At 32.4% G+C, this 26995-nt stretch overlaps 1 protein-coding gene across 7 annotated transcripts in view; it reads right to left on the bottom strand.

Annotated features, from left to right (window-relative positions):
• DGKB (diacylglycerol kinase beta) overlaps nucleotides 1–26995 on the bottom strand; it is a 698162-nt gene that overhangs the window by 408651 nt on the left and 262516 nt on the right. For 4 of the 7 annotated variants that reach the window (XM_033088916.1, XM_033088914.1, XM_033088917.1 and 1 more), the window contains 3 exons: nucleotides 8408–8440; nucleotides 5180–5212; nucleotides 541–657 (listed from right to left, as the gene is read on the bottom strand). In XM_033088916.1, the coding sequence (XP_032944807.1) occupies nucleotides 541–657; nucleotides 5180–5212; nucleotides 8408–8440 (183 nt within the window). The remainder of the gene's footprint in view (nucleotides 1–540; nucleotides 658–5179; nucleotides 5213–8407; nucleotides 8441–26995) is intronic. The other 3 variants (XM_033088918.1, XM_033088919.1, XM_033088920.1) reach the window with 2 other exon arrangements.

Here is a 26995-nt window from a genome sequence, read left to right as displayed (position 1 = left end):
GTGAGCTACTTATTTTTACTTAAACGAGAAATACAAGTATGTACAGTTTCAATTTTGACTTAAAACTTAGGAAGGCACAAAAAAGTTATAATAGGTTCCTTATTTTTATTATTTATTTACAAACAAAAGTTTCCATGCAAATAGAATTTTATTCTTTCCTAAAGAAATGTTTTGCCACCAAAATGACTCTTTAAATTATATACAATAATATATTTGGAGAAAATATACTTGTAAACAAATAATATGTACGTTTATAGTAAACGTGTGTATTTAGTAATAATTTGCAAAAACATCAGATTGAGAGAGCTCTTAAATTTAAGTTTAAACGGATATAACATTATAAGTGATGAATCGAATCAGAATGTCACTCTGTCAATCAACTCTTCAGTGACATCCTGATAAATTCATAAAGATTTTTCTGAAGTCATCTACTGAGCTAATCTGCACATTAAATAAGTGGATTGATATCTTGACATACGCCTGTCTACGAGCACAGAAGTAATATGGAAGCCACGACAATTTGGATTTTAAAAATCATACCTGCAGGCCTTGCCCATCCACAGTAACGGAGTTGGCTCTTTGCATTTTGTTCTTGTCAGTCACTTTGTTTGGCTGTTGGGAACCACCTTTTTCCTTTTTCACTGTTGCTTGTCTTTCCTATAAGGGAGGAGGGGCAAAAACCTTTTACAAATGTTGAATTGTTTTTAAAAGGGGAAACGTATAAGAGTTTCATGGCTCCAAATTTGGGACCATTCCTAGTGAATAATATGAAAGCTACTGCCTTCGACTGACTCAATGTATATGATAGATGCATGGTCAATGTATCAGTTAAAGAAAGGATATAAAAGGAAACCAAATTGTATAATCCCGACATGCCCAACTGTGACTCTATCAAAAGTTATTAAGGATTAAGGTATACTAAACTGATTTTTTAAATAAATAATGGTAAAGATAGGATAGGATTATAAATTTAAATATTTGATACTAAACACTAAAAATAATGTTTATCAATACATGCAATATTGAAAACGAATACATGATGAACTTTTAAGCTACTATTTATATCAAGAATTACATAAACCTTAAAACTCACATTGCATCCCAGCTAATTCCTTTGTTCACCATAATGGACAAAATTGTTATAGTTGTCTGCTCCCTGTTTCTACATCCTCCCCTCTCACTCTCTCTTCTTTCAGTCCAGTAAACATTTACCATCATTCATTCATCAAACCAGCTTTTGTTAAAAGCATCAGTGGCCTTCTCATTGGAACACCTGTTGGTCCGTCTTCATATTGTCAAGTTTTAAGCAACAATGGACAGAATTGGCACCTCTTTCCTCTCGAAAACTTGCCTCACTGGGCTTGCAGAACACTTATTTCTCTTAGAGCTCTTCTGACTTCACTAACTCCCTCATAGTCTCCTGTGTTGGTTCCTCCTCCAGCTTTATAGTTCTTAACACTTAACCTCTCCCTGGGACCTCTCATCTCATGTTCACTGCTTATGTTCGCTCCCTAGGTCACTTCATTTAATCCAAGGCTTTCCGTTTCAATTTGATGACGAAGACTTTCAAATTTATATTTTCTGTTCAGATTTCTCCCTTGAGCCTTAGCTCCTATACACAAATGCCCTTGCGATCTGTCCACATGAGTGTCTAAAATGTGGATATCAGTCCTTAAAGGGTCTAAAATTTATTTCTTTTCCTGCCTACCACCCTTGAAAATAAATCCCAAACTAAACAATTACTTACCACCTCCATCATTACATGGCTTATGCCATCATTATGTTATTATAGTTGCTCGAATTATAACTATCACTATACAATTCAATCTCATTCCATCTTTGTCTCCCTGCAGTCAAGTCTTTATACAACAGCCACACTCATCCCTTTCACTCCACTCCAATGACACCCACCTCCTGGTTGTTCCTTGATCGCAACAATCATGCTCCTAATTCAGGGTCGTTGCAATCACTGCAGTTTACTAGAAAGCTCTTCCTCTGTATATTTGTCGGGCTTGCTCTTCACTTACTTCAGGTTTCTGGTCAAATGTTAGATAGGCTTCTCTATTCTCTTTAGCCTCCTTTTGAATATGCGTAATTTATTACAACATGAAACGTTTACAATTTAGTTTGTTTAATGCTGGTCTTCCTCCACTTTAATCAAAGCTCCACAAAAGAACGGGCTCGGTTTGCTTAACTATTCTACATCAGATCCCAGATCGGTGACTGATAAAAGTCAGGATAAATGAATGGAAAAATATATGAATCTTAACATTAAAAAAACAAACAAACAAAAAATTCAAGTGCCTTAACCATTACGTTGATGGGGATTCTTGGGCCAGCTCTAGGCTCAGTATGAAAAATTGTCCTGATCAATCAGCAATGTCTTCCATATGTGTTTACATGCTTGAGTGTCACCTTCCCATCACGTATGCATATATACATTTCCTAGTTCTTATATTTGCTTTTTAGAGTATCATTTTAATTTCTGTCATTTAGGAAAATATTTTAAGTGCACTCAGTAAAACTTTTAAAATTTATTAGGGACAGATAGGTCAGAAAACTTTTCAGACCAAAATAAATGCCAACCAGGATAACATTTACCTTGCAATTTCATGGTGCAAAAACGCTACATATATTTTAGAAGTGGCTGAAAATGGATGATACAATAGGACTCCTGAAAATTCAAATTCTTCAGAAAATGATATACTTACATATAGCCATGATTTCTGGCAAAAATATTGACATTTTTTAAAGATAGATCATTCTTTCTAAGCTTGTAAATTACAAATGTTGTCCTTAGATGGTTAAGAATATAATGCATAGAAAGAATGAATTATAAAATGAGGTTTGGAGTTAAAATGCCTGAGCTAAATCCCATCTCTGCTACTTAGATATTATGTAACTTTATAGAAATCAGTCTTATTCAAAATGGAGAGAGTAATAGCTATTTCTCAGAGTATGTAAGGTTTAATAGAAAATGTATAATCCTAACATTGTACCTGTATTAGAGTACGTGCTCAATACATGAAAGTTATTAATAATATAAAACAGGTGTGATTCACACATCAAGGTGCTTATTAATATTACCATTAAGCATAGTGTTTGTTATATGCCCACAAGAATATATATACATATACATATACACACACATACACATACACATACACATATACATATATATATTCTACTAGTTACGCTTGGCATATGTTTAAATAAGTAAAGTTCAATGTTTATATTTGAAAAACCATAGCTTATGTTAAAAGTTCAAAAATGTAATGCTGTTGGTGAGTATGGAAATAATTTCTTTCTAGTTTCTTACATGCAAGTAAATAAAATACGGTAACAGTATTCTATAAAACTCTACAATGTGAAAATTTTAACTTATTTATATACCTTACATTATACCATACCTTACAAACCTTACATTCTACCATACAACCCAGCATTGTTATTTAGCATTTAATTCCTAAAATACTTAGATTACAAGAACCAAATGAAATTTAAGTTGGTAGTCACATTTTGGAACTAGCTATTTGTGACCAGACTATTTATATATGTAATTCTGGAAAGTTAAGACATATAAGTATATGTCTGCAAAGAGCTACCATATCATCTATTAACATTATTTCATTCTTGGTTGTGCATATAGTTAGGGAAATTTCTGTGTGGTGAGACTTCATAACTAACAGCAGTTGATTAAGTGGCTTTATATTTCTCCAGGGAGTCCTCTCTCTGAGTAAATTACGGTGTAGACTTAACAAATGCTTTATGGTAACATTTGTAAAATACATAAACAAGTTTTAACACTTTAATTGAGTTTTCAATTGATATTCTATTTTTGAAATCTATAATTATAAGAAAGACATATGTAACAAATTAATAAAAAAATCTGCAGATATCCATACATGAATTTTATTATATAATCTGGATAATACTACTAAAACAGTAAACATTTGTTTACACACACACATTCGAGCACACATATGCTAAGGAAACCAAGTGGTTTCTTTCTTTGAGGAAAATATGTTTAGTAGGTAGAATTTATGGAATTAATTCAAACTGAAAATTTTACAACAGGAGAGACTGCTAAGTATTTAATTTTTCCCAGGGCTTTCTTTTTGTTATACTCATTTGTTTTATCTTTATTTCCAAATTTTATAGACGTGTCCCTGAGATAGTCACTATATTTTATTTAAGCAGCATAAGTTAACAAGAGTGTATCTGAATCCTTTTTTTTTTCTATTTCCACTGAGAAAATCTATACTTCTTTCTTATTTTAAATGAGAGGCAGGAAGGGAGAGGCTATTGCATCTTTGAAAATCTGTCCACAAAATTTTCACGAGTCTGTTTTGGAAGTCAATTAACCCCAACTGTCAGAGCTCTATTATAATATTTGAGACTTATTCCCAATGCTGAAGTTTTTGAAGTTTCAGGTAGAGCTCCTCAACTTTATTTTCCATCTTTATTTCAGATAAAAATTGCTCTCTGACAATAGGGTGTAGTTCTCATCACTTCACCTTCAGTTTTTCTTTTTCTTTTTTTTTTTTTCCCCTCGGTATTTGGACTCTAACTCACGAAATAAATTTCTTATAATTAAGACAAATTTTGTTCTGCCAGATAAATTATCCCAGACATAAAGAGTTGGAAAATCATTGCCTTAATCAATAGAAATTATTCAAACACTAAAAGGAACTACTCTAACCAAAAAAAAAAAAGAAACAAAAAAAAATCATGAAAGACCATAGAACTAAAAAATATAAACTACAGTTATTGATATTTCAGCATTTTCAAATATCAACTATTTGTGTTTGCTACACAGACATTTTTAAATATAGAATTCAATGGTTTGTCATCGTTAGACTCTACAAGTAGCACACCAGATCTTAAGTGGGGGATATATTGTATTAGAATTCCAAAAGAATAATCACCATAATAAACACAGAAAAAAAGCTGAAAAGACCATTCACAGAAAACAGAAAGATGAAATAAATGAAATAAAAAGACCACTTTAAATATGTGCTCTAAAAAACATCTTTTTCTATTTCATGCTGATTCTCAGAGGTATTTAGTATTTGTACATGGCTGTAAACTGCTTTCACAAAAGGGATGTTTAAGCCACAATACTTAAGCCTGCTGTTATCGGATCACTGGCAAACTATAAGCAGCAAGTGATGATTACCTCAAGCACGGGGATTTCTTCTCTTTGTCCAATCTCAGCATGAGAGACAGGCAGCAAGAAAGCACCTCAATTAGTAGAAAGCCACAAAGAAGGGGAGAGAGATGCTTTGCTGCCAACAACATCCTTCAAAGGAATCCTGGAACCTGCTTTCTCTGCTACTGCACCACTTGCCTCCATGGAGACTTAAGACCTTTCAGGCCACTAGAGCTAGGCCACAAGAATTTCCCAGAAACTCTAGAATTGTAACCCAAGGGAACACTTGGGTATTCACAATATAAAAGATGTCCCTGAAGCAGAAGTGTCACCATATTCACTGGGGCTTGTAAGGGTTATGAGCTCTGAGAAACCATTTACTGAGAGACACAAAGCTGTGCCTTTAATTATTGTGACCTTACTGTGGGATTTGAACCTTTTACTGCCAGAGAAACCAATTCATTTCAAAAATGGCAAAGGCTCTAAATCCTTGGGCAACGTATTTACTACCTCTAAGCCACCATTGAACTCATCCATAAAATGAGAAGGCGCATGATGATAAATCGATAACACATGAAGTACTGGCATAAAATTGACAGTCAGTGAATGGCACTAATTTTTAAAATACAAAAAATATATTGCTATATTTTATCATTAAATTTAACACAGTAGGCTGTTTAGATTGTAGTAGTTGAAGATGGGTGCTGTGAAGTTCCATGCCCAAATTATCTAATTTGGGCTATTTACTAGCAAATGGTAGTGCCGTTATAAAAATTATGTGTGTATACATGTACCTCAACTTTGCTCATTCTCCATTCCCTTTGTAAATCATACTAATTGACGGCCATGGTTAAAAGCAAGGAGGCAGCTCTCCTGTACATGCATATTCATCATCTCTTTCTATTAGTTAAATAAATGATGAACATACTAATTTCTGTATAATCCCCAATCTGGTTATGCCAGTACCAAATAGACTGTGTCTTACTATTATAACTGTGTAATTCAAGCCATTGAATTATATGTGTATAAAATGAGTTATTTCTATGAAAAACAGCTTGCACGCTTTGGTAAGACATAATAACACAAGATAATGTGTGTGTGTGTGTGTGTGTGTGTGTGTGTGTGTGTGTGTAGGACTGGTCAAGTTGGGTTTGGACATAATGACTGTAAAAGCATGGAGAATTAACAGTAAATATCAGAGGTTCTTTTTTATACCAATTGCTTCACAGATATCCTTGAGTTTGTTTTGTTTTTTAATTAAAGTTTATTGGGGTGACAATTATCAGGATGGCAGAGTGGTCTAAGGCGCCAGACTCAAGCTTTGCTTGAGTTCTTTTTGTACTTTAAAACAACTGAAAATAATTGAAAACAATTGCTTTCATTAGCATTTGAATATCTTTAAAGGAGATGATAGGAAGGCTTTTGTTTTACTTTAAAACGGTTGATAATTGAAATTTATGATGGGTGACAAGACCATGATATATGCAAGAAAGGCTTTGTGCGATTTACAAATAGTAATTATGTCCTCATAGAAAAGCTGTTTATCCTGTCAAAAGTGTAGCCAATGAATAAATATATATTTTAAGAAAAATGTTTAAGGTATGTATATATCTTTCTGTAAGATTCCTCACATAACTTTAACCACCTTTTCAATTAACCAACAAGCAATTGTTCTGATGGTAGAACATTAGTATTCTCGTCTGTATGTGTATATATGTGTGTGCATGTGTGTGTGTGTGTGTGTGTGTTTATGTGTGTGTGTGTGTGTGTGTACGCATTCACACACTCATTCATTTGTATCTCCATACATGGGCTTAAGAAAATTTTTGGAACAATATAGTTAAAATAATCTTCTATAATGATTTTGGAAGATGGTGGAAAATTTAAGTTAATATAAATCAATATGTTACAAGAAAAAAAAAGGCAGTGTGTGAAAACCTTTAAAAGTTTAAAGCAGAAAAAATATTTAACAAATGAAAAAAGCTATTATGAAAACAGTAATTTTGGTCCATTTGTTCAATCTACATAATATAAATTATATGGGCTCAATATGGGAGATCTTTGGAGGTTTGTAAGTGTAAAGAAAAAACCTTTAAATCTTAAATACAGTGCCTATATTCACTTGATGGGCTATGATAGGGGCAAAAATAAACTCAAGGAACTTAACATATACAATTAATTCTCTTACACATAAGTAATTAGACTAAATGATACACTTTCCTAATACCTTTGTCACTTGAGTGTGTAATATAACATATCTATTTTATAATAATTATCATAATGTATCAACTGACTTAAAGAGTATAAAAGCTGCTTTATATTTCCCTTAGATTAGAAACATTATATTTCAAGTATATCTCCGAGTATTTTTTAAAGTAATTTCTAGTTACAAAAGGAAATTTTCTAAATATTCAATGAGACATTCTACTCCGATTAGAAAACTACTTAGTGGGGAGTAGAGAGGTTATTACATTTTTTTTGGTTCAATTAGGTTATCCTCTAAATAAATTCATCCTCTTATGTTATACTTACATATTATAAATGATATTTTCCTAAGAAGCGGTTTCCAATTATAATTTTAAGGAGAAAATACCATTTGAGCATATCCTTTAGAGATAATAACAATTGAATAATATATGGTCACAGAACAAAGTGGGGGCTTTGCTTCATTAATGCAAAGGTAAAGCTAACACTTTACTGAAAATAAATATTGTGACAACGCCGACATTTATTTTCAAAATAAGTCACTTATTCTGTGACTACATTTTTTGAATGAGTTTCTATACAATATCATATGCTAAATGATTCAGACGTAATCTTTAACAAATGATGGACACTTCAAAGGGTGGAAGAGTGTCTTGGTGTACTATCACTAAAAGCTACATTTTAATGTCTCAGAAGATTGAATTCTTTTGGGTTTTCTGCAAGGTATTTATATTTTAACTTAACAAATAGGAATGATGGCTATTCTTATACCCTGGTCAAAACTCTTTGCAAAGTAAGCTTTATGTTTTCTCTGTATACTTTGTTTCACAACGCTTTTGCTTCCTTAATGTTTATCACAAATGTAGATTGGAAATGCTTCAAGTCTATTCCATCATGAAAATATAAAAATCCCCCAGAATATGAGAAAAAAATTAAACATACAAAATAATATTAGTAGTTCAGTGAGACAACCCAAAATGTCCTTCATAATGATAAAAGATGCCTAACGACCTATAATTCCAAGTATGAAAACCTGTTTGGCTTACGCACCTCAGGGACTGAAACTCCTGAAGTGGGCAGATTCTGTTGAAAAAGAGAAGTTCATGTTAAAGCTGAAAAAAAAAGGCAAACTGAAAACAAACACCAATGACAGTTCTTATATCACTATTCTCCTGTGAAATAAATGAATAAACATAAAGTAAGTTTTCTTGTCATAATTTTTCTTCTTACTTTCATTAAATACATATTCATTCACAAAATAAGGAATGTTCTAATGCAAAGTGGGTTAAGCTGTGGAATTATAATACTTATCTAAGATACAATTTTATCTACCTATAGCAGACTGATCAACGTCTTTGGTCAGTTTCACAGACCTCTCTACAACACTCATGCATTACATTTATATTTTGGAATAAGAACTCATCTCCAACTTCTATAATCTTTCATAAAATGACCCTACTAATTTTTGAAGTTGCCTGTTTACCAGCCCACTTTTTCATTTTCCAGTCCAACTCTCCCTCCTTCCTAAAAATACTCAGTGTCTTTTTGATGTAGATCTAGCTTATGGTGTTGATTTTATTTTGTGATTTCTGGAAATAAGAAAAAAAATGCATTAATATCAGTAAAAAATAAATATATAATTAAATAAGATTTTACTTGAGAGTAATTTTAATTTTTATTTATTTTTTATTAGTTTCAGATATACAAACATAATAGACATTTACACCCCTCACAAAGTGATAACCTCCCCTCCCAAAGGCAATAATTTTTTTTTTTTTAAAGATGAGATTAAATATACTAAGGCTGGTTTTCATGACAGCGTATCTTCCGTTACCCACCACTCCTACTTTGCTGAGTCACACTGGGAAGGTTTTCTTTTGGCAAGAAACAGAGAATAGATTACTGAATTCCAAAACTCTGTGTCCTGTGGGACCTAGAACAAATTTGGAAGAATTATTGACACTCCTAATACCAGATAAAGGTTTCCCATGGTGGGGGGTGGAGGAGATTAGGGAAGTTGGATGGGAAGCTAGGAGATTTCAGACAATTGTGTGTCTCTTAAAAAAAGGGAGTTTCTTCCCCAGGACCAAGTTATGTGAGACGGAATGTGGGAGAATCCCTAAGATGAGTCTGAAAAATCTATGAGCACAGATATTAGTTTACATCCTTACAAAGTAGAACTTCAAGAAGGCAGCAAGAACCAAATGAATAAATAGCCTCTTCTGAGGTAAATGAGGCCTCATATGGCTTCACAGTGGGTCAACATAGAGATGGACTAGAAGGATCCAATGCACTCAAAAGTAGGACAGAAGGAGAAGGGGTCTAGGACCACTCTAGAGGATATTAAGGTGTCCCAGGAACACAACTTTGTTTATAAGACTATATAAGTAAAAAATACTGTAGCTGCAAATTTTCAGTCAAAAGAAGTAAGGAAGTCTGGGAAGATGCACTCGGGTTAACAATCCCACAAACACAAGAAGCCTATGGAAATAATTGCTGTTGATCCTCAGATGGATTGACAAAAGGTTTGGTAGAACTTTCACTGAAAGCTTCCTGATTTCAGTAATATTCTTGACTTCTTGCATCTAAGTCAGTCTACATACACCGAGGGCAATGGGTTGTGGGGAAAATGTTAGTGTGAGCTTCAATATGGGCTAGCTCAAAGCTTTTTGTTAGCCTACTATTTTTCTTCCTCAGCTCTTGGTTGACCCTTAGATTGAGTAAACACTTTTAAGACATGAATGTAGCCCTTCCATCTTTATTGTAATATATACGTATTTCCTTATGTTCCCTCAAATTCAGATTAAGTAATTTATCTCATGATTTCTTATACTAATCTATGCCTGGACCCAAGAGAGTCCCAGAGACTCAAGAACGAAACCAAGATGCCCATGAAGCAGCCTCTAGGGCATAAGTCTTCTTTGGGAAGAGTTTATATTCACTGTACATATGTCAGGCAAGAAAAGGCAATGAAAAGTCAAGGGAAGTAATTATAGTTGTTAAATGATTTAGAATAATAACCCAGTGCAATGCAAGATTCTCAGATAGATCCTATCTATACACCTCTACCACCAAAACAAGAAACTATAACAACAACAAAAAAATTTTAATTGTGGGCACTTGAATATAAACAGGAAAATGACTCATATTTTGGAATTATTGATAACATTCTTAAGTCTGATGATAGCATTATAATTGTATAGAAAATTGTCCTTAATCTTATAAAATGCCTGCTGAAATATTTACAGATTTAGTATCATACTACCTATAATTTACTCTCAAAAGATTCAACTTCATAAAATATATGGCATGTGTATATTGTTGTAAATATGTACATACACATATACATAGTGATATATATATATAAAGAACAATGGCAAAATAATAACAAATTTTTAATATAAGTTGGGGATTTACAGGATTCATTGTAGTCCAGTGCCACAAAGAACAAAGACTATGCGAAGTTGGATAATAAAAATCCCATTTTAAAAGACAGTGTGGGTTGAAATTGAACCCTGGCTTCCACTTTGCTACCACTTGTGCAGAGAACTTCTAATTTGTGGATAGTTGTGTAAGCAGGCGTCTTCCTTCTTAGGGTAGTGGGGATATGGGTTATCTCCTGAGAGCAAATGAGTTTGGCAGAGAAAGTGATATGAAGAAAGTGAGGAAGTGGTAAAGATTTTTTGAGTACTTCTTCGAGAATGGGAAAGCAGTTGACTAAAGGTTAGTAACAGAATCAAGTAAAACTGAGAGCTCAGATGGCCTAGAAGTCATGAATATATAAGACAGAAAGCCACCAGCTCTGAGAATTTTCTCTAGCAACACCCAGATGTCTGAGAGAAACACTACAAATTCACTCTAGGAACAAGAGTAATGAAACAATTTTTATATGAGATCACTTATAATCAAGATGCATAGGCAAAGAGTGTATTAAATATCATGTCCATCAGTATCTTATCATTGAGTTATAATAAGAAAACTATGGTATCTAGTAAATGAAAAAGCAACTTTTAGAAAATAAATTGAGATATTACATTACTTCATTTTTACGCTTATGTATATGATTTTTAAATATCAGGGAGGAGCAGAAGAAATTTTTTTTTTAATTATCATAACTGTATAATTCTAAATGTAATATATTTTTAATCAGACTTAATACAGGAACTGTATATTTGTATTTAATCAAATGTGAGGTGTGACTACAGAGAAATGTGATTGATTTTATTTAATCAGTATAATTTTAATATTAAATAGAATACACAGTACAGATAATTAGTTTAAAAGATGCATTTGCCTTCAGGGCACTTATTAAGTTCAACCTAGTATCAAAGAATTTTTAAAAATCCTATTATTCTAAAGTATTGAGATATCTCTTGTCTTCATATTTTCTAACATGTAATCATTTTAAATTGACAATTTAATCCAAATTGTCATAGGACAAAGAAAAATCTTTGGTGGAGAGATTATTAGAGCTTTGACTTAGTTAAAAATATAATAAGAGAATAGTATTCACATTAAAAGGGTCATCAGTTATTTTAAGAACGAAGCAAAATTAACAGAATTATACCTTATACCTATATAAGAATGTTCATATTTTTGAAAAATTGCTTTCATATTTATTGTTTCATTTAATCCTCCCACTAAACCAAGATTATATACTCCATTTTTCAGATTGGGAAAGTAAAAATCAGAAAGATTAGCTGACTAAACTAAGAAAATAAAGTTAACGACAGAATCCATATACAGTCCTTTTTTTTTTTTTTTTTTTTTTTTGTCGCAGGCTTTATTTATTCAAATAGCAGGCTCAACAATACTTTTTTTTTTTTTTCCAGCCAGGTCTCTATTTTTTAAGTGATTTTGAAATCAAATTATTTTAAAATGTGGCTGAACACAGCAAAGTATTTTGTAACCACAGTGTATATTCTGTTCTGCCTGAAAGAACTGGCTTGGATATCAATGTGGGTTCATTCAACATAATAACTTCCAGTGCAGTGGTAAATTAAAGAGGCCAGATAAAACCATTTTCAATAGTTGTTTTCCTTGCATACAATTGGATATTTCTGGTATCAAAAGAGAAGTGAAAGACAGAGAAAGCAGGTTTAGTAAAAGAACAATTGTCTGCCGAAATTGTACAGTGCCTCATCCTAAGAGGAGAAGCTACTCTTCCCTCACAGAGGATACAAAAATGCATCCAGGGCAACTCTAAGATATAGAAATGAAACATGTTTCATTTCCATGAATTTTACTTTCACATTTCAGCTTCAATTTGTTTAACCCTTTATGATTTTGCAGGTCCTTAAGTATGTACACTCACACATATGAATACAATACAAATTTCCATAAGAAAGCGAGATTGAAATAATTTTAACACTGCTGCTGTTTTATTAACATCTTTAATCAAAAATTAATTCAATGTAAGACAAATAGGTCAAATAGAAGAATTAAAAATTGTTTTCTTTTCCAGTGGCACTTTGACATATCTAATGAAAACATAACTATTGATGTATTTTAGAATATACCCATATTATAAACTTATCCTGGATCTCTTACCTAACCATTCTCACTTCAGCCAAATTTTTAAGCTTGCACCAACATAAATTTAATGGTAACAAATAGTTTTAACTGAGATGATTTCACTACCTTTATAATTATAATTGCTCAAAAAATATCCTATTTTTACTCTTGTAAATGTAAGCATTTATGCGTATTTGCAGAGTTTTGGTGAGGAGATGATTAAAGAGAAGGGAGTATGAGGCTCCCTCCTTAACAGCTCCATCAATGTGTGTGCATTTCTGTGATCAGAAAGGGAACACACTGAACCTTCAGGGAAAGGCCACCTAGTACAATGGATATTTGGAAACATAAGGGGCACCAAATGTTTTCCTTGAAAATGTTAAAAATGTTTCTTTATGGATATATCCAAATTATTTCCAACATAGATTTCTACATAAAAAACAATTAGTGAGAACAACTAAAACCCTATCTAATATGATTATTTTTGCCCTGCCTACATGATTAGCTAATGAAATGAAATCATTAGAAATGTTATCCTACTTGGGTACATCTCATAAAATCATCAGAAGCCAATATGGTTGAAGAAAGTTACTTCAATTTCTTTTTAGCTCTTCTCCACAGTAAGACTATTTTTTATATTTAAATGCTTGTAAAATAATTTCAGAGTACACTGGACCTGTGTGTCCCACTCTCTAATATATTCTATAATTCTCTCTCTTCACTTCTATTCTAATCTTCTTTATTGTTTTTCTCTACATTTCTTTTTGAAATGCTCTACATTTCTTTTCGAATTGTGCTTCATCTGAAAATATTTTTTAGTTGCTAATAAGTAGATGGCAATCAACAGTTTTATTTATGTTTTTAATGAAATATCTATGTTAGGGCTATTAGAATAGAGAGAAAGCAGGAAAGATACAGGAGGGAAAAAGAAAAGAGCAAATGGAGAAAAAGGGAGAGAGGTGAGGCTTAGAAGAATAATAGTGAAAATCCTCCCTGCTAGTCTCCTCAATCTTAGAGACTGTCCTTTCCAAAATCTAAACAAAGAAAACAATGAAATTGAGAAAGGGAAGGATGGGAGAGCAAAACCTTAGTTTTTTGTTTGAAGTATTGCAAAATTCTTAAACATAAGATTCAACCATCTCCAAAGCATGTCAAAATGAAACATACATGTGTTATTATTTGTTTCTTCATATTATTCTTTAGCACTCTGACTTTATATAGGTAATTAATATTAATAGATACCAATTTATGAGTACATATATGTACGTATGATTATATTTGCGAATGTTTGGGATCGAAGTCTGATCTGAGTGCAGTTGGTGGTTTGAAGTAAAAACAAAGCAAAATGAAACGAAACAAAAGAAAAACCCTGGAGAAACGAACCTAATATAATAGGCTAATACCGACTGGATTTCATATTCATAAAATTAATCAATAATCCTTCCTGTTATGGCTATTCTTTCCCTCAACAAGTATATGAACCCATTCTAGAAATGTATCATTGTATCATTAGTGTAATGCTGCTTTCCAAAATATGGAAAAATCACTGTACATAATAAAATAATATTGATAATAATATTTAGAATTAAAGCATTAGGCTGCTAAGTTTTCCTTTTCAACAATCTTGATGAAGACCTTGAATTAAAAAACAAATAAGTTATAATGAAATTTGTTCTCATCCTTTGCCCCTCTAAGTATCCACTGATCTTACACCGAAGCATTTTCTAACCAGGTTAAAGTCCAATTCTGTACTTACATTAGGCAAAGATTCAATTGAGTTAAAATTTTACACTAACTGCCAGTCAACCTTATCATGATCTTTCATTATGTGCATGTAATTAATTGGGTCCAATGAACAATATCAGTATTGTGTTATAGAATCTTTTCCCCCGACCATATAATTAGAATATAATTACCCACAGGATATCAGAATGATGCAAAACCTTTCCTCTAAATGTGCCCTCATTAGGAAACAAGTCTCAATGTACATTTATTCAATCAGTGTGAATTAATTAAAATGTTACTGGAATAAAAGAGGGCAACAATAAAGAGTATCTGACATCTATTAAGAGACTATCGCTTGAGATCTGCATGCACAGTTTATGTTTAAATCCATTTAACTCAAGTAGGAACTTTGCCATGCAAAGTTATATACATCCTGTATACTACAACATCTGCGTAAACGAATTATCGTGCATCATTGTTTTTGAAAAGAGTATAGTATGCAATACATGCAAAATCTTAAAGAATCTGCATAGGACTTCAGAGGCCCCACTGTTTCCTGATGAATCCAAAAAGATGTTATCATCACATAGTGGTGGGAAGAAATCATTTTTAATTTGAAGTATCCAGAGAATTAGTTGTTCATCCCACACCCTTCTATTACAAATCTGACATGTGTGTTCTGATATGGCTTAGGAGATATTGGTTTGGCAAGCCTAGATTTACCAAAGCACTATTTTTAATAATAATAATTTTAAAAAAGCGTAAAGTATTTAAGTGAGATGTAGTTATTTCAATAGCATAGTTTCTTTAAGCAGAACATTTATGTGTGCCTAATAATATATTGTTTTTAACAGGATGCATAATAGATGCCACATATTCAGATTATGTAAAACATGGAAAATAGGAGTAAATGCATAAAGAAGCCGAGGGACATGTGATGCATATCACGCAAGAAGCTACGGAGTCATGTAAAAACATTCTTCCTAAAAGCTATTTATGTTGGTTTCTCTAGTACCTGGAATATTGTCATGTGCAATACAATTTTATTAAATAAATGAATAAATAAATAAATATTCCTAATACAGAGGAATGTTCAGCATTATTCAACAACATCATAAATAGTAACAATTTTTTTTAAAAGCTGTATGTGATATTTAATATATTCAGAAAATTTTAACCTTTCTATGTTATAATTCTTGAGACATTTTTAGATTTAGATAGATTTTATAAAACTTAGTTCTGGTAATCAAAATTTGGTATTCATTTTTACAAATGGATATGCACCAGTTTATAATGGAAATTCCAAATGAGCACTGAGATAAATTAGGTCATCTAGAAATTGTGACTTTCTATATGCTCTTTAGGAGCAAATCTAATTAGTTTCAAAATTGTTGCTTTAAAAAAAAAAAAGAAATTGTAACTCCATAATATTATACAGTTTTTAAATGTTCCGAATGTGTGTTATATTTACCAATGGTGTATTTTTCATTCAGACATTATACTGGTGATGGTAAAGATCAAAGACTGAAAGTAATAATGCACTAGTTTTGCTAAACAAGAATGGAGATTGCTTCACACAGGTTTGCTTTATTTTTAACATAAAAGTTTCTGTAGAATTTCAGTAAAAAAGACATGTAGCTATAGTTGCCTGATGAAAATGCTTCATTAACTAAAACACTACATTAACTAAGGGTAATCACCCCCCCCCCACACACACACACACAAATCCTACTAATAGAATATGAACAATTTTAAAGTTCCATTTAGTAGTAAACATCAATTTCCACTTTCTGAACTACACTTAGAGTGAATATATTTTACATGGATGACTGTATTGTTTAAGCTATATTTTTAAAAAGTCAGATTTAAGTATGACTTAGTACCTAGAGGAAAATGTTTGATTTGCCTCAGAATTCTGAAATACTCCCTTTAAGCTCTCTACGTGCAATATTGCTTTATTTTAAATATTAGGCATTTCACAGTACCATCTATTGGATATTTTATATAACTACAACAACATAATCACTAGTTTTTCAAAATTTAATAATAACTACAAAATTCTTCAAGAGCCACTCCAGAAACTAAACACAATGCTAATTAGAAATCCATTAATATCACCTCACTATCACGTACTTCGAACTCAATTTTATTAGCTTATAACAATAAAATGCAATTATCCTATGTTATCAATAAAGAAAATAAGCCTCTCTTTCACTTATTCATTGTATTATCATTTTTATTGGATATTTGTGTTATACTTTGATGTATTTTTCCTTAACTCAGAAAAAAGAATGATGACCGATGGGAGTCAAAAGAGCTGACTGTTACATTAACTCAGTAAATATTTGCTGAGCATCTACTACACATCAAATTGAACTAGGTACTAGAGATGAAGAGATTAAACCCTTTCAGTGTGGTGGTGTTATTCAATGAGCACAGAGAACAGTTTCACAAGAAACAATTTAAGTTCAGTTCCTAGTATGCATGTTGACTTTGAGGAGTCTGGGACATCAAAGAGGAAATTTCCACCTTGAAGCTGAATGCTTGGATCTAGAGGGGTAAGGGAGAATGGAATTACACAGACATTCTAAAAAATGGTAGTTGTAGTCATGGAACTGGATGAGATCCTTTATGTAGAGGATTACAACATGAGCATATAATTAAAAATGGAAGTCCACACATATGTATTTTCGAATAAAAGGAGAACTAGGAATTTAGTGATAACAATAAAGTGTGACTAGAGAGGTAGAAGAAAAACTAGTAGAAATGTGTTAGATGAGTGTTACAGAATATGAGAACAAAGCATTTCAAATACTGTCAAATGTTGCAGGGAATTCCAAAAAGATCCTTCTGGAGAAGGGTGTCTAGTAATCCTGTTGGTAGGCCAAGACAGATCCTTTATTACCTGACCAGAGCACCTATTCCTAACTGTTATGAGTGCTGACTGCCAAGACCTCCCAGCTGTCCCATTTTCTGAACAATTATCCTTTGCTCACAGAAGCAGGGTCTCCTGAGAGTGCCTTCTATCTGGAGGAGGTCATAGCTAATGGATGATTGATTTGGGTTAGAAAAAAACCACCCCTTTTGCCTTTGCCTTAAGATATGAGTTAAGAAAAGCCAGCCTTTTTGCCCTAAGTTAAGAATAATCGTATGGTATGATTTCTGTCCCAGATTCCCCAATGCCGAAGTTTAAACTCTCCCTATGACCACTTCTTGCTCAAAATATACACCTTCCCTCTCCTGTTTCCTGCCTCCCTTGAAGATTTTATTATTAATCACACACAGCTAAATCCCTGATTCATCCTCTACTCCTTGGAAAACCAACCAAAAAGAGTAACACTGGATTTAGGATTGAGGGCAAGAGCAGTTTTAGACAACTTTACAGTCAGAAATTAGAACAATGTGTGTTGAGGAGGAAGGAGAAGGGAAATTTGACACAGTGAGTGTGTCTTCACACCTGCACATACTTGTGACTATATTAAGAGGCAGACAGAGATCACATCCATATACAAACATAAACCAATAACATTGCACAGGACAAACAATAGCTCTTTCTCTGGTACGGGTTCTATGACAGACACACAGCTAAGGGTAAAAATACAAAAATTTGAGTCCTGGACCCAAATCATGATGCTGTTGAGTGCTACCTAACATAAGCATGTTGGATTACACCTTGTATGAGTTTATTTTTCAATTGTACATTAGCAAATCAATAATATATTATATATTATTACAGGATGTGATAAATGCTGTAAAAGGAGAAAAGTGTAGAGTTCTAAGAGAGAAGGGCAGAAAATGCAAGAATGAAAGAAATTGGAGGAATATAGTCATGGATGACTCAAGGATGTTGGAGAAATGGTATCCACATTAAACTATTTGTGGTTGGGATGAAATAAGAATAACATTATACGGAATAGAAAAGTAGGTGGCCCGCTGTATTTCTCCAGGATTTGAGTTTCCTTGGGCAAATCAGGCCAAATTGGTCAAAACACCCGTGAGTATTAGCAGCAGACTTTGAAATGATGGGTTTTATCATATAGACTGGATAGCAAGGAGTCAGAATGGAGGTCTCAACAGAACTAAACTATCCTTATTCAGTATTAGGGGAAACAAAGGTTTAACGAAGGAACAAAATCAGGAGTGAGTCAAAAATCATTGCACATATGCATGAAATTGATGTACAGTCAGAGCCTCATTTTATTGCACTTTGCTTTATGTTGTGTTTTTACAAATGAAAGGCAAGACCTTCCACCAGCAAAGATAACGACTTGCTTTATTGACACTCGTTTTATTATGGTAATATGGAACTGAGACCACAATATCTCTGAGGCATGCCCGTAACTCTCTTTATTGCAGTGGTCTGGAACTGAACCAGTGAGATATCTGAGGTATGACTGTATGGACCAAAAGTTATATGTGAATCAATTCTTGCTTTGGCTTCAAGTGAAAGTTGATAGATAAGTTATATTTAATGGCCAAACAGAGGAAAGGACATACATAAATACTTTATGATCACCACCATTTCATCTGGAATCCTAAAACCACAGAATACCTTTGCAAGGTGAAATTTATTCTTAAATGTCTAATGGTAAAGGGATTCTGATTTTTACTGCTCTCACAATTTAAAAGTTAGAAGATGGGAATGATATAAAGCATTCATTTCTACTGTAATGCAATTAGACCTGGATATTTGCCCTGCCCTAACCTCAGTCTTCCTAGGGAGGAAACAAGCAGAAATACCAGCACAGAGGTTCACATTTTTGAGAGATTTTTATGCCACAGTTTGTGTCCATTGAGTGTAACCAATATTTAATGAGAATAGCTAATTTCTCACATTCTTGTCAACACTCTTATCATTTTTAAAATATTTGCCAAAATGGATAGAAAAAGTATATCACTTTATTTTAATATGCATTTCTTGAGTATTTATAAGGTTTAAATTATTATTATTATTTAGTTATTTGCATTAATTTTAGAAAACAGAGCTATTTTTATTATACTGCCTCTGTTTACCGTGATTTGTTAAGTTTTGGTCTTTACCATTTTTTTTAAATTTATTGGGGTGACAATTGTTAGTGAAATTACATAGATTTCAGGTGTACAATTCTGTATTACAATCATCTATAAATCCCATTGTGTGTTCACCACCCGGAGTCAGTTCTCCTTCCATCACCATATATTTGATCCCCTTTACCCTCATCTCCCACCTCCCACCCACCTTATCCTCTGGTAACCACTAAACTATTGTCTGTGTCTATGAGTTTTTGTTTCTCATTTGTTTGTCTTGTTCTTTTGTTGTTTTTAGTTTATATACCACATATCAGTGAAATCATACGGTTCTCTGCTTTTTCTGTCTGACTTATTTCACTTAGCATTATACTCTCAAGATCCATCCATGTTGTCACAAATGTTCCTGTATCATCTATTCTTACCGCGGAATAGTACTCCATTGTGTATATATACCACAACTTCTTTATCCATTCATCTATCGAAGGACATTTTGGTTGTTTCCATGTCTTGGCCACCGTAAACAAAGCTGCAATGAACATTGGAGCACACGTGTCTTTACATATAAATGTTTTCAGATTTTTTGGGTAGATACCCAGGAGAGGGATTGCTGGGTCATATGGTAATTCTATACGTAATTTTTTGAGGAACCGCCACACTGCCTTCCATAATGGCTGCACCAGTCTGCATTCCCACCAACAGTGTATGAGGGTTCCTTTTTCTCCACAGCCTCTCCAACACTTGTTACTATTTGTCTTGTTGATGATAGCCATTCTGACTGGGGTGCGGTGATATCTCATTGTGGTTTTTATTTCCATTTCTCTGATGATATGTGATGTTGAGCATTTTTTCATATGTCTATTTGCCATTTGTATGTCCTCTTTGGAGAAATGTCCATTGCCCATTTTTCAATTGGGTTGTTTGTTTTTTTGTTGTTGAGTTGCATGAGTTCCTTGTACATTTTGGATATTAGCCCCTTATCGGAGGCACTATTTGCAAAAATCTTCTCTCATTCAGTTGGTTGCCTCTTTATTTTGTCGATGGTTTCTTTTGTTGTGCAGAAGCTCTTAAGTTTAATATAGTCCCATTCATTTATTTTAGCTTTTACTTCCCTTGCCTTTGGAGTCAAATTCATAAAAGGCTCTTTGAACCCAAGGTCCATAAGTTTAGCACCTATGTTTTCTTCTATGCAGTTTATTGTGTCAGGTCTTATGCTTAAGTCTTTGATCAATTTTGAATTAATTTTGGTACATGGTGAAAGACAGCAGTCCAGTTTCATTCTTTTGCACGTGGCTATCCAATTCTCCCAGCATCATTTATTGAAGAGGCTGTCTTTCCTCCATTGTATGTTTTTAGCTTCTTTGTCAAAAATTATCTGTCCATATTTATGTGGTTTTATTTCTGGGTTCTCAATTCTATTCCATTGGTCTATGTGTCTGTTTTTCTGCCAATACCATGCTGTTTTGATTATTGTAGCCCTGTAGTACAAACTAAAGTCAGGGAATGTGATACCTCCAGTACTGTTCTTTTTTCTTAAGATTGCTTTGGCTATTCGGGGTCTTTTGTGGTTCCAAACAAATCTGATGATTTTTTGTTCTATTTCTTTAAAAAATGCCATTGGGATTTTGATAGGGATTGCATTAAATCTGTGTATTGCTTTGGGTAATATGGCCATTTTAACTATGTTGATTCTTCCAATCCATGAGCACAGAATGTCTTTCCATTTCTTTGTGTCTTCTTCAACTTCTTTTAAAAATGTCGTATAGTTTTCAGCATATAGGTCTTTCACATCCTTGGTTAAGTTTATTCCTAGGTAGTAAGGGTCTTTACCATATTTTAAAGAAAAGAAAATTTTGATTGGTCAATTCTGTTAACATTTTTCTTTTTCATCTTTCCATTTTTAGGAAAAGGCAAAAAGGCATTTTACAGGCGAAAATTAAATATTGAATCCATGTGTGATTTATTTTGGAGTAGGTATATAGTAGAATATATCTTAATTTAGTTTCTCAGATGTGCATACATTAATCTCAGCACCACTAATCCCCACCATCCCCTGCCAAATTTGATATGGACCTGCATCATATACTAACTACATTATTAAATACGTATAGTTCAATATGCTTTAGACTTTCTACCAGTTCTTCATATCTTTTGGAGCCACTATTACATTCTTTTGATTGCTACAATGTTAATAAACATTCTTAAGATTTGTTAAACCAGGTCTTTCCTTATTTCTCTTCTATCTCAGAATTTATAATGTGTTTATGTAACATTTATTCTTCCAGGCACACTTTGGAATTATTTTGTCATGCAAAAAATATTGCATGGAAATTGCATTAAGTAAATGAGTGAATTTGAAGAAATGTAGGTTCGTTTTAGTTCAATTTGATTTCCTTTAGTAGATGGTAATTAGACTTAAGAGAATAAGTTTTAAATTTTTGTTTAGGGATAGCATGATCTCTTTCCACCTTGTTGCAGTTCTCTTTGCACTATAGATTTTCTCAATCCTCTCCTCCAATTATTGATTCAGGTGTCCTGAATGTTGACTTTCCCTTATGCCGATATTCATATATTTTAGTTTCTGATAAGTCGTTATTTTTTTTCTGTACATCTTTTGTTAACCTTCTAGTTATTCCTTTCAAATAAGTATATTGTAAAGTAGATATTTTCTTTAGTATTCTTGATCATGTAAAACAATTGCTATTAACATTTTCCTCTGATTGATGCAATAAATCTTCATGCATGACATCCACCTAACTTTTAATTGTTATACCTGTTCCTTTGTCTTCGTGTTGTAGAATTATCACTATTTTATTTTGGCAACAGGTAGACTTATTTATACTAAAATGCACTTTGGCCATAAGCCATCAGTCTGTATTAACAATTGTTACCAAAAAGTATAACCAAAGATAACAAACACTACTACATAGGTTTTAGCAATATTGTTGAGGTATAGTCCCCTACCAACACAATTTCAAATGGAAGTAATTAATCTCGGTTCTCAGTAACAACAGTAAGAAGGAAAAGTGTTTTCTCTATATGAATGGTTTGTTTTTATGCTGTGAATGCTGTCAAAGCTTTATTTCCTCCTTTTTCCTAAGGCTATTAAGAAACTCAGACAAATTTGCAAACTACCTCTAATTTCAGAATCAACTTTTTAGGATATTGGAACATGTATTGCTAAGTCTAACAAAGTTGGCACAACCTCATGGTTTCATATTGCTGTTTACTGCATATTTTTATAAGCTGCCTTGAATATTGTTGGTAACATATTGTAGAATAACTCAATTATTAATACATAATTGCATATGTTCACTTTTAAATCAGACACATGAATAATATTCTTTGTTTTGTTTGAACCTATTTCATAGATCATAAATTTTGAATATTTTTGATCCTTCTTTAGATAATGCTCCTTTCTGGGTAAACATTTTAGATTTCCATAAGATTTTCAACTAATTGAACTTTATGTCATATCAGCCTTTTGTTTTTGCTATTCTATAAATTATGACCAAACCAAAAGGGTACAAGTTTGTTTCTTTAAAAAATATATATGACTTACTCAAGATACAGCTATATCTTAGGCATAAAATATAATAGAAATGTGCAGGAATATTTTTGCAGCCCTATTATAAAATAAACTAAAAAGAATATTTTAAAAGTCTTAAAAATAGAACTCTAACATATTTCTTTAGGTAGAAACAAATATAATTAGCCATAATATATGAACTTTTTCCCTCTAGATTAGATCCTGTTTATAGGTATACATACTCTACATAATAAAGCCTAGGTTAACATAAAAATAGGTACTTCAGGAACCAATAACACCAATCTAACTAAGACAAAGAAACAGATAAATGGTTCTTCTTATAACTGTGGGATAGAAGCATCACTTAGTGAGGCTGGGTTCTTCTCCCATTTCTTAAACTATGCCCCTTTAGATTATATGTACATAAAGACTGTGACCAACCAAAATAGATGTAAACATGTTTTAAAAACATTATAGCTTTCTAGTACTTAATGTGTTCCTCATTGGGATTTAAATCAGAAAACCATTGGTAAATAAAAAAATAGGGACATACAGAAATTAATTCTACACATCAAAAAAAAAAAGAAAGCAACTATCCTTATGAATAATATCATGAAATTGAGTCTGAGTTAGATTTTCAAAATATGAAAAAAATGAGATTCCTTTTTGCCTATCATTACTGTGATGACAATAATGAATTGATATATAATGAATATTAATTAAATGAATATTAAGTAATGACATTGATGAAACATTTATTGAGCACTGACAATGTGCTTTGTCCCACTCTTTAGACAAAAAAGAAAATTGCATGGGCACAAACCCATGGTACATTACATAAAGAATTTCAAGAAAATATATGACTTCAGTAACTATAGTTAAAGGTTAAAGAGGTAAATGGAAAAGAAGGGTAAAGCAGCTGAAATGATGTTAAAAACTGAAGCTCAACGCAGCAAGTCACATCCTTAACCAACTGTTCACACCTTTTCTCCAGACTCTACATTTCTGGGAGCTCTGTAACTAGCATAGTAAATAAGGTTACAGAGACTTCAAAATCTAAATTTCAGAATCACAGAGAATTCAAAATCTCCCTTCCTCCTTTAATTGGATGATATTTTGTATTGAAGTTGTCATTAACTGTTGCTGTTTTGAGATAGATGACAGATGGAAGAGAAAGAACTCATGATATTTAGACACTATGCTTCCACTCCCTAACAGACCTTCTGACATTGTTGAGGAGTAGTGACTTGGATAAGCACATGTTCTAACGAAAGATTTAACATACTCTATGCTATTTAAGACTTAATCACCATATGTACAATGCATACTTTGGTAGAATTCTTATCATTGTGGAAGTGTAACCAAGATCGGAAGAAGACAATTTCATAGAGACGTATGGTATGGTTCTCTGAGGGTGTTATACATAGAGATAGGTAGATCGCTATTTCAGCAACACTGCAACGTGGCCAAGTATGCAAAGTTACGATGAAGAAGAGAGGAAAAATCGGAACCATTTGAATCAAATCTAAAAAGTATGTTTAAAATTTATATTTTCCAAAATATGTTGTTTTTCTCTCTGAGTTAACATTCTTTATTATTTATCTTATTGGCATTTTTAAAAGTTAAAGTAATGTAAGACATTATTACAAGAGAAAAGTATTCCAGGAAGCACATACCACAATTGGTCTCAAAAGGGCATCATACTGAACATATTCTTTGTTTTACATTGTATCACTTCCTGTCAATAAGAACTACTTTTACTGTATATTCTGAGATTACTTATATTTTTAAAAAAGATAATCAGCTAACTTTAAATGTTTAAATAATTAATATTTTATTCTAAAATTAACTTTTGGTTTTAGAAAGCAATCCAATCATTATGTTCCTAATTTTAAAATGTGTTTATAGTACAAAAATAACTAAACTGTAACATCTGACTCATCTGTAGAACAAAAATAATACAGTATAGAAAAAAATGCAATATTGATTAGAGAGTAATCAGGAGAAGCCACTCTTCATAAAGATGTTCACTAAGATATTATTTATAACAAAATAAGGAATTGGAAACATGTCGGATATAAATACTGTTTTAACTACACTATGATATCTTCACTTGATGATATGATGCAGCCATTAATAGTAATGTTCCATAGTATATGAATATAAACATTTAATTATATTAGTTTAAGTGTAAAAATAGGATTCGTATAATATATTAGTACTATTAGTATAAATAGTAGTACTATTTATATACTAATGGCTCTTTTGATATAATTGATTACAGATTTTTTAAATTTTTTCTCATTTTTACATTGTATTTACAATTTTCATTTAATATATACACAGTTCTTTTATAATAAAAGGTTAAATTTTACTTTTTAATTTCCAACATTATACTTATAATAACAGTATTATCAGATGACACCAACTGAATAATTACTATTTACCAGGCATGGTTCTATGCAATATTCATCAATTAATTTATCTAATTCCACTTATGTGTGGAAAAAAGAAGTACAAAATATTAATAATTTGCCTCATGTCACAAAACTACTAGTGAAAAAACAAGATTAAAATGCAGAGAGTATACAGCCAAACAGTATTCTAACACAGTGAACCAATTTACTCTCCTACTTGCAGTGCATGAACAATCCAATTGCTTCCCATTCTTTCCTAAAATTAGGATTTTTAGTTTTCTTAATCATTCTGATAGGTGGATAATGTTACCTATTGAGATTTAAATATGTATTTTCCTGATGAATAATGATCATGAATACATATTTATATTTCCATACTTATAGGTGACATGTATATACTAGTATACATTTTGTTGTTGTTGTTCCAATGCTTGTTTAGGTCTTTTGCCTTTTTGAATTAGATTGTTTGATTTACATAAATTATTTTTATAATCTGGATCCAAGTCATTTGTCACCATTCTGTAACCATATGAAGAAAACAACTTGCCCACAGATCCACAGTTCGTATTAGAAACTTAAGTTTCTAGCCTTTTATCCTTTCTGATTATCACTATCCCATGCTTATTTTCTTGCTTCCTTTCTCCTCAATTGATCTTCCATAACTCATCTCAGTTCTAAAACTTTTCACTGAGCTCTCTGGAACTTTTGTTTAAAATAAATAAGTTATAATTTTCCTTTCTAAGTCACTGCCATTTCCCCTATAACACTTCTGAAAAAAGGTCTCTCATTCTCTCAACCATTACTTGTTGTGTAGTTTTATGAAAATCGTTTGGCTTTCCATCAAAATCATTATTCCTACAGCTCCAAAGTAGAATCTCATCATTTGAGGCTCATGGAATCTAATAGGTCCGCTGTCTACCTTTCTTCATTACTGTCATATAGCAATCACTTCATCAAGACCCTGCAATTTTCCTGGGTGGTTTTAAGGACAATGCACAATAAACTATCCCCAAAGTTCCTTAACCTCCTAATATCTGGACACATCCATTGAGCTACTCAGATCCATCACTGCATGTTGGAGTTTACCATCCTCTGAAACTAGCCCACTATAAAATCAAACCCTCATATTCCACTCTCTCCTCAATCTTCTGTCCTGATTCCCTCATTTTCTTACTCAGTGTTTTTTATAATTATTGACACAACACTCACATAATTCTACTCTCGTATATCCTCTGCTCCCAGCTTAAAATTTATTTTAAATCACATTGCTAGCAGAATTATCTTTCTAAAACACAAACCTGATCATGTAGTTGCCTATTTATACTAGATACGCCCAATTCCCTCATAAGATACATCAAACTTCTCATTATCTCAGGCCTTGTCTTGTCCATCTTTCCAAGCCTCACCTTTCCTCATAACTCTTAATAAACATTTTGCAATTTCAAG

Source organism: Rhinolophus ferrumequinum, chromosome 20 (assembly GCF_004115265.2).
Source record: "Rhinolophus ferrumequinum isolate MPI-CBG mRhiFer1 chromosome 20, mRhiFer1_v1.p, whole genome shotgun sequence".
Classification (NCBI taxonomy): domain Eukaryota; kingdom Metazoa; phylum Chordata; class Mammalia; order Chiroptera; family Rhinolophidae; genus Rhinolophus; species Rhinolophus ferrumequinum.
The sequence above is the reverse complement of the archived record's forward strand: the minus strand, read 5'-3'. Positions and strand labels throughout refer to the sequence as shown.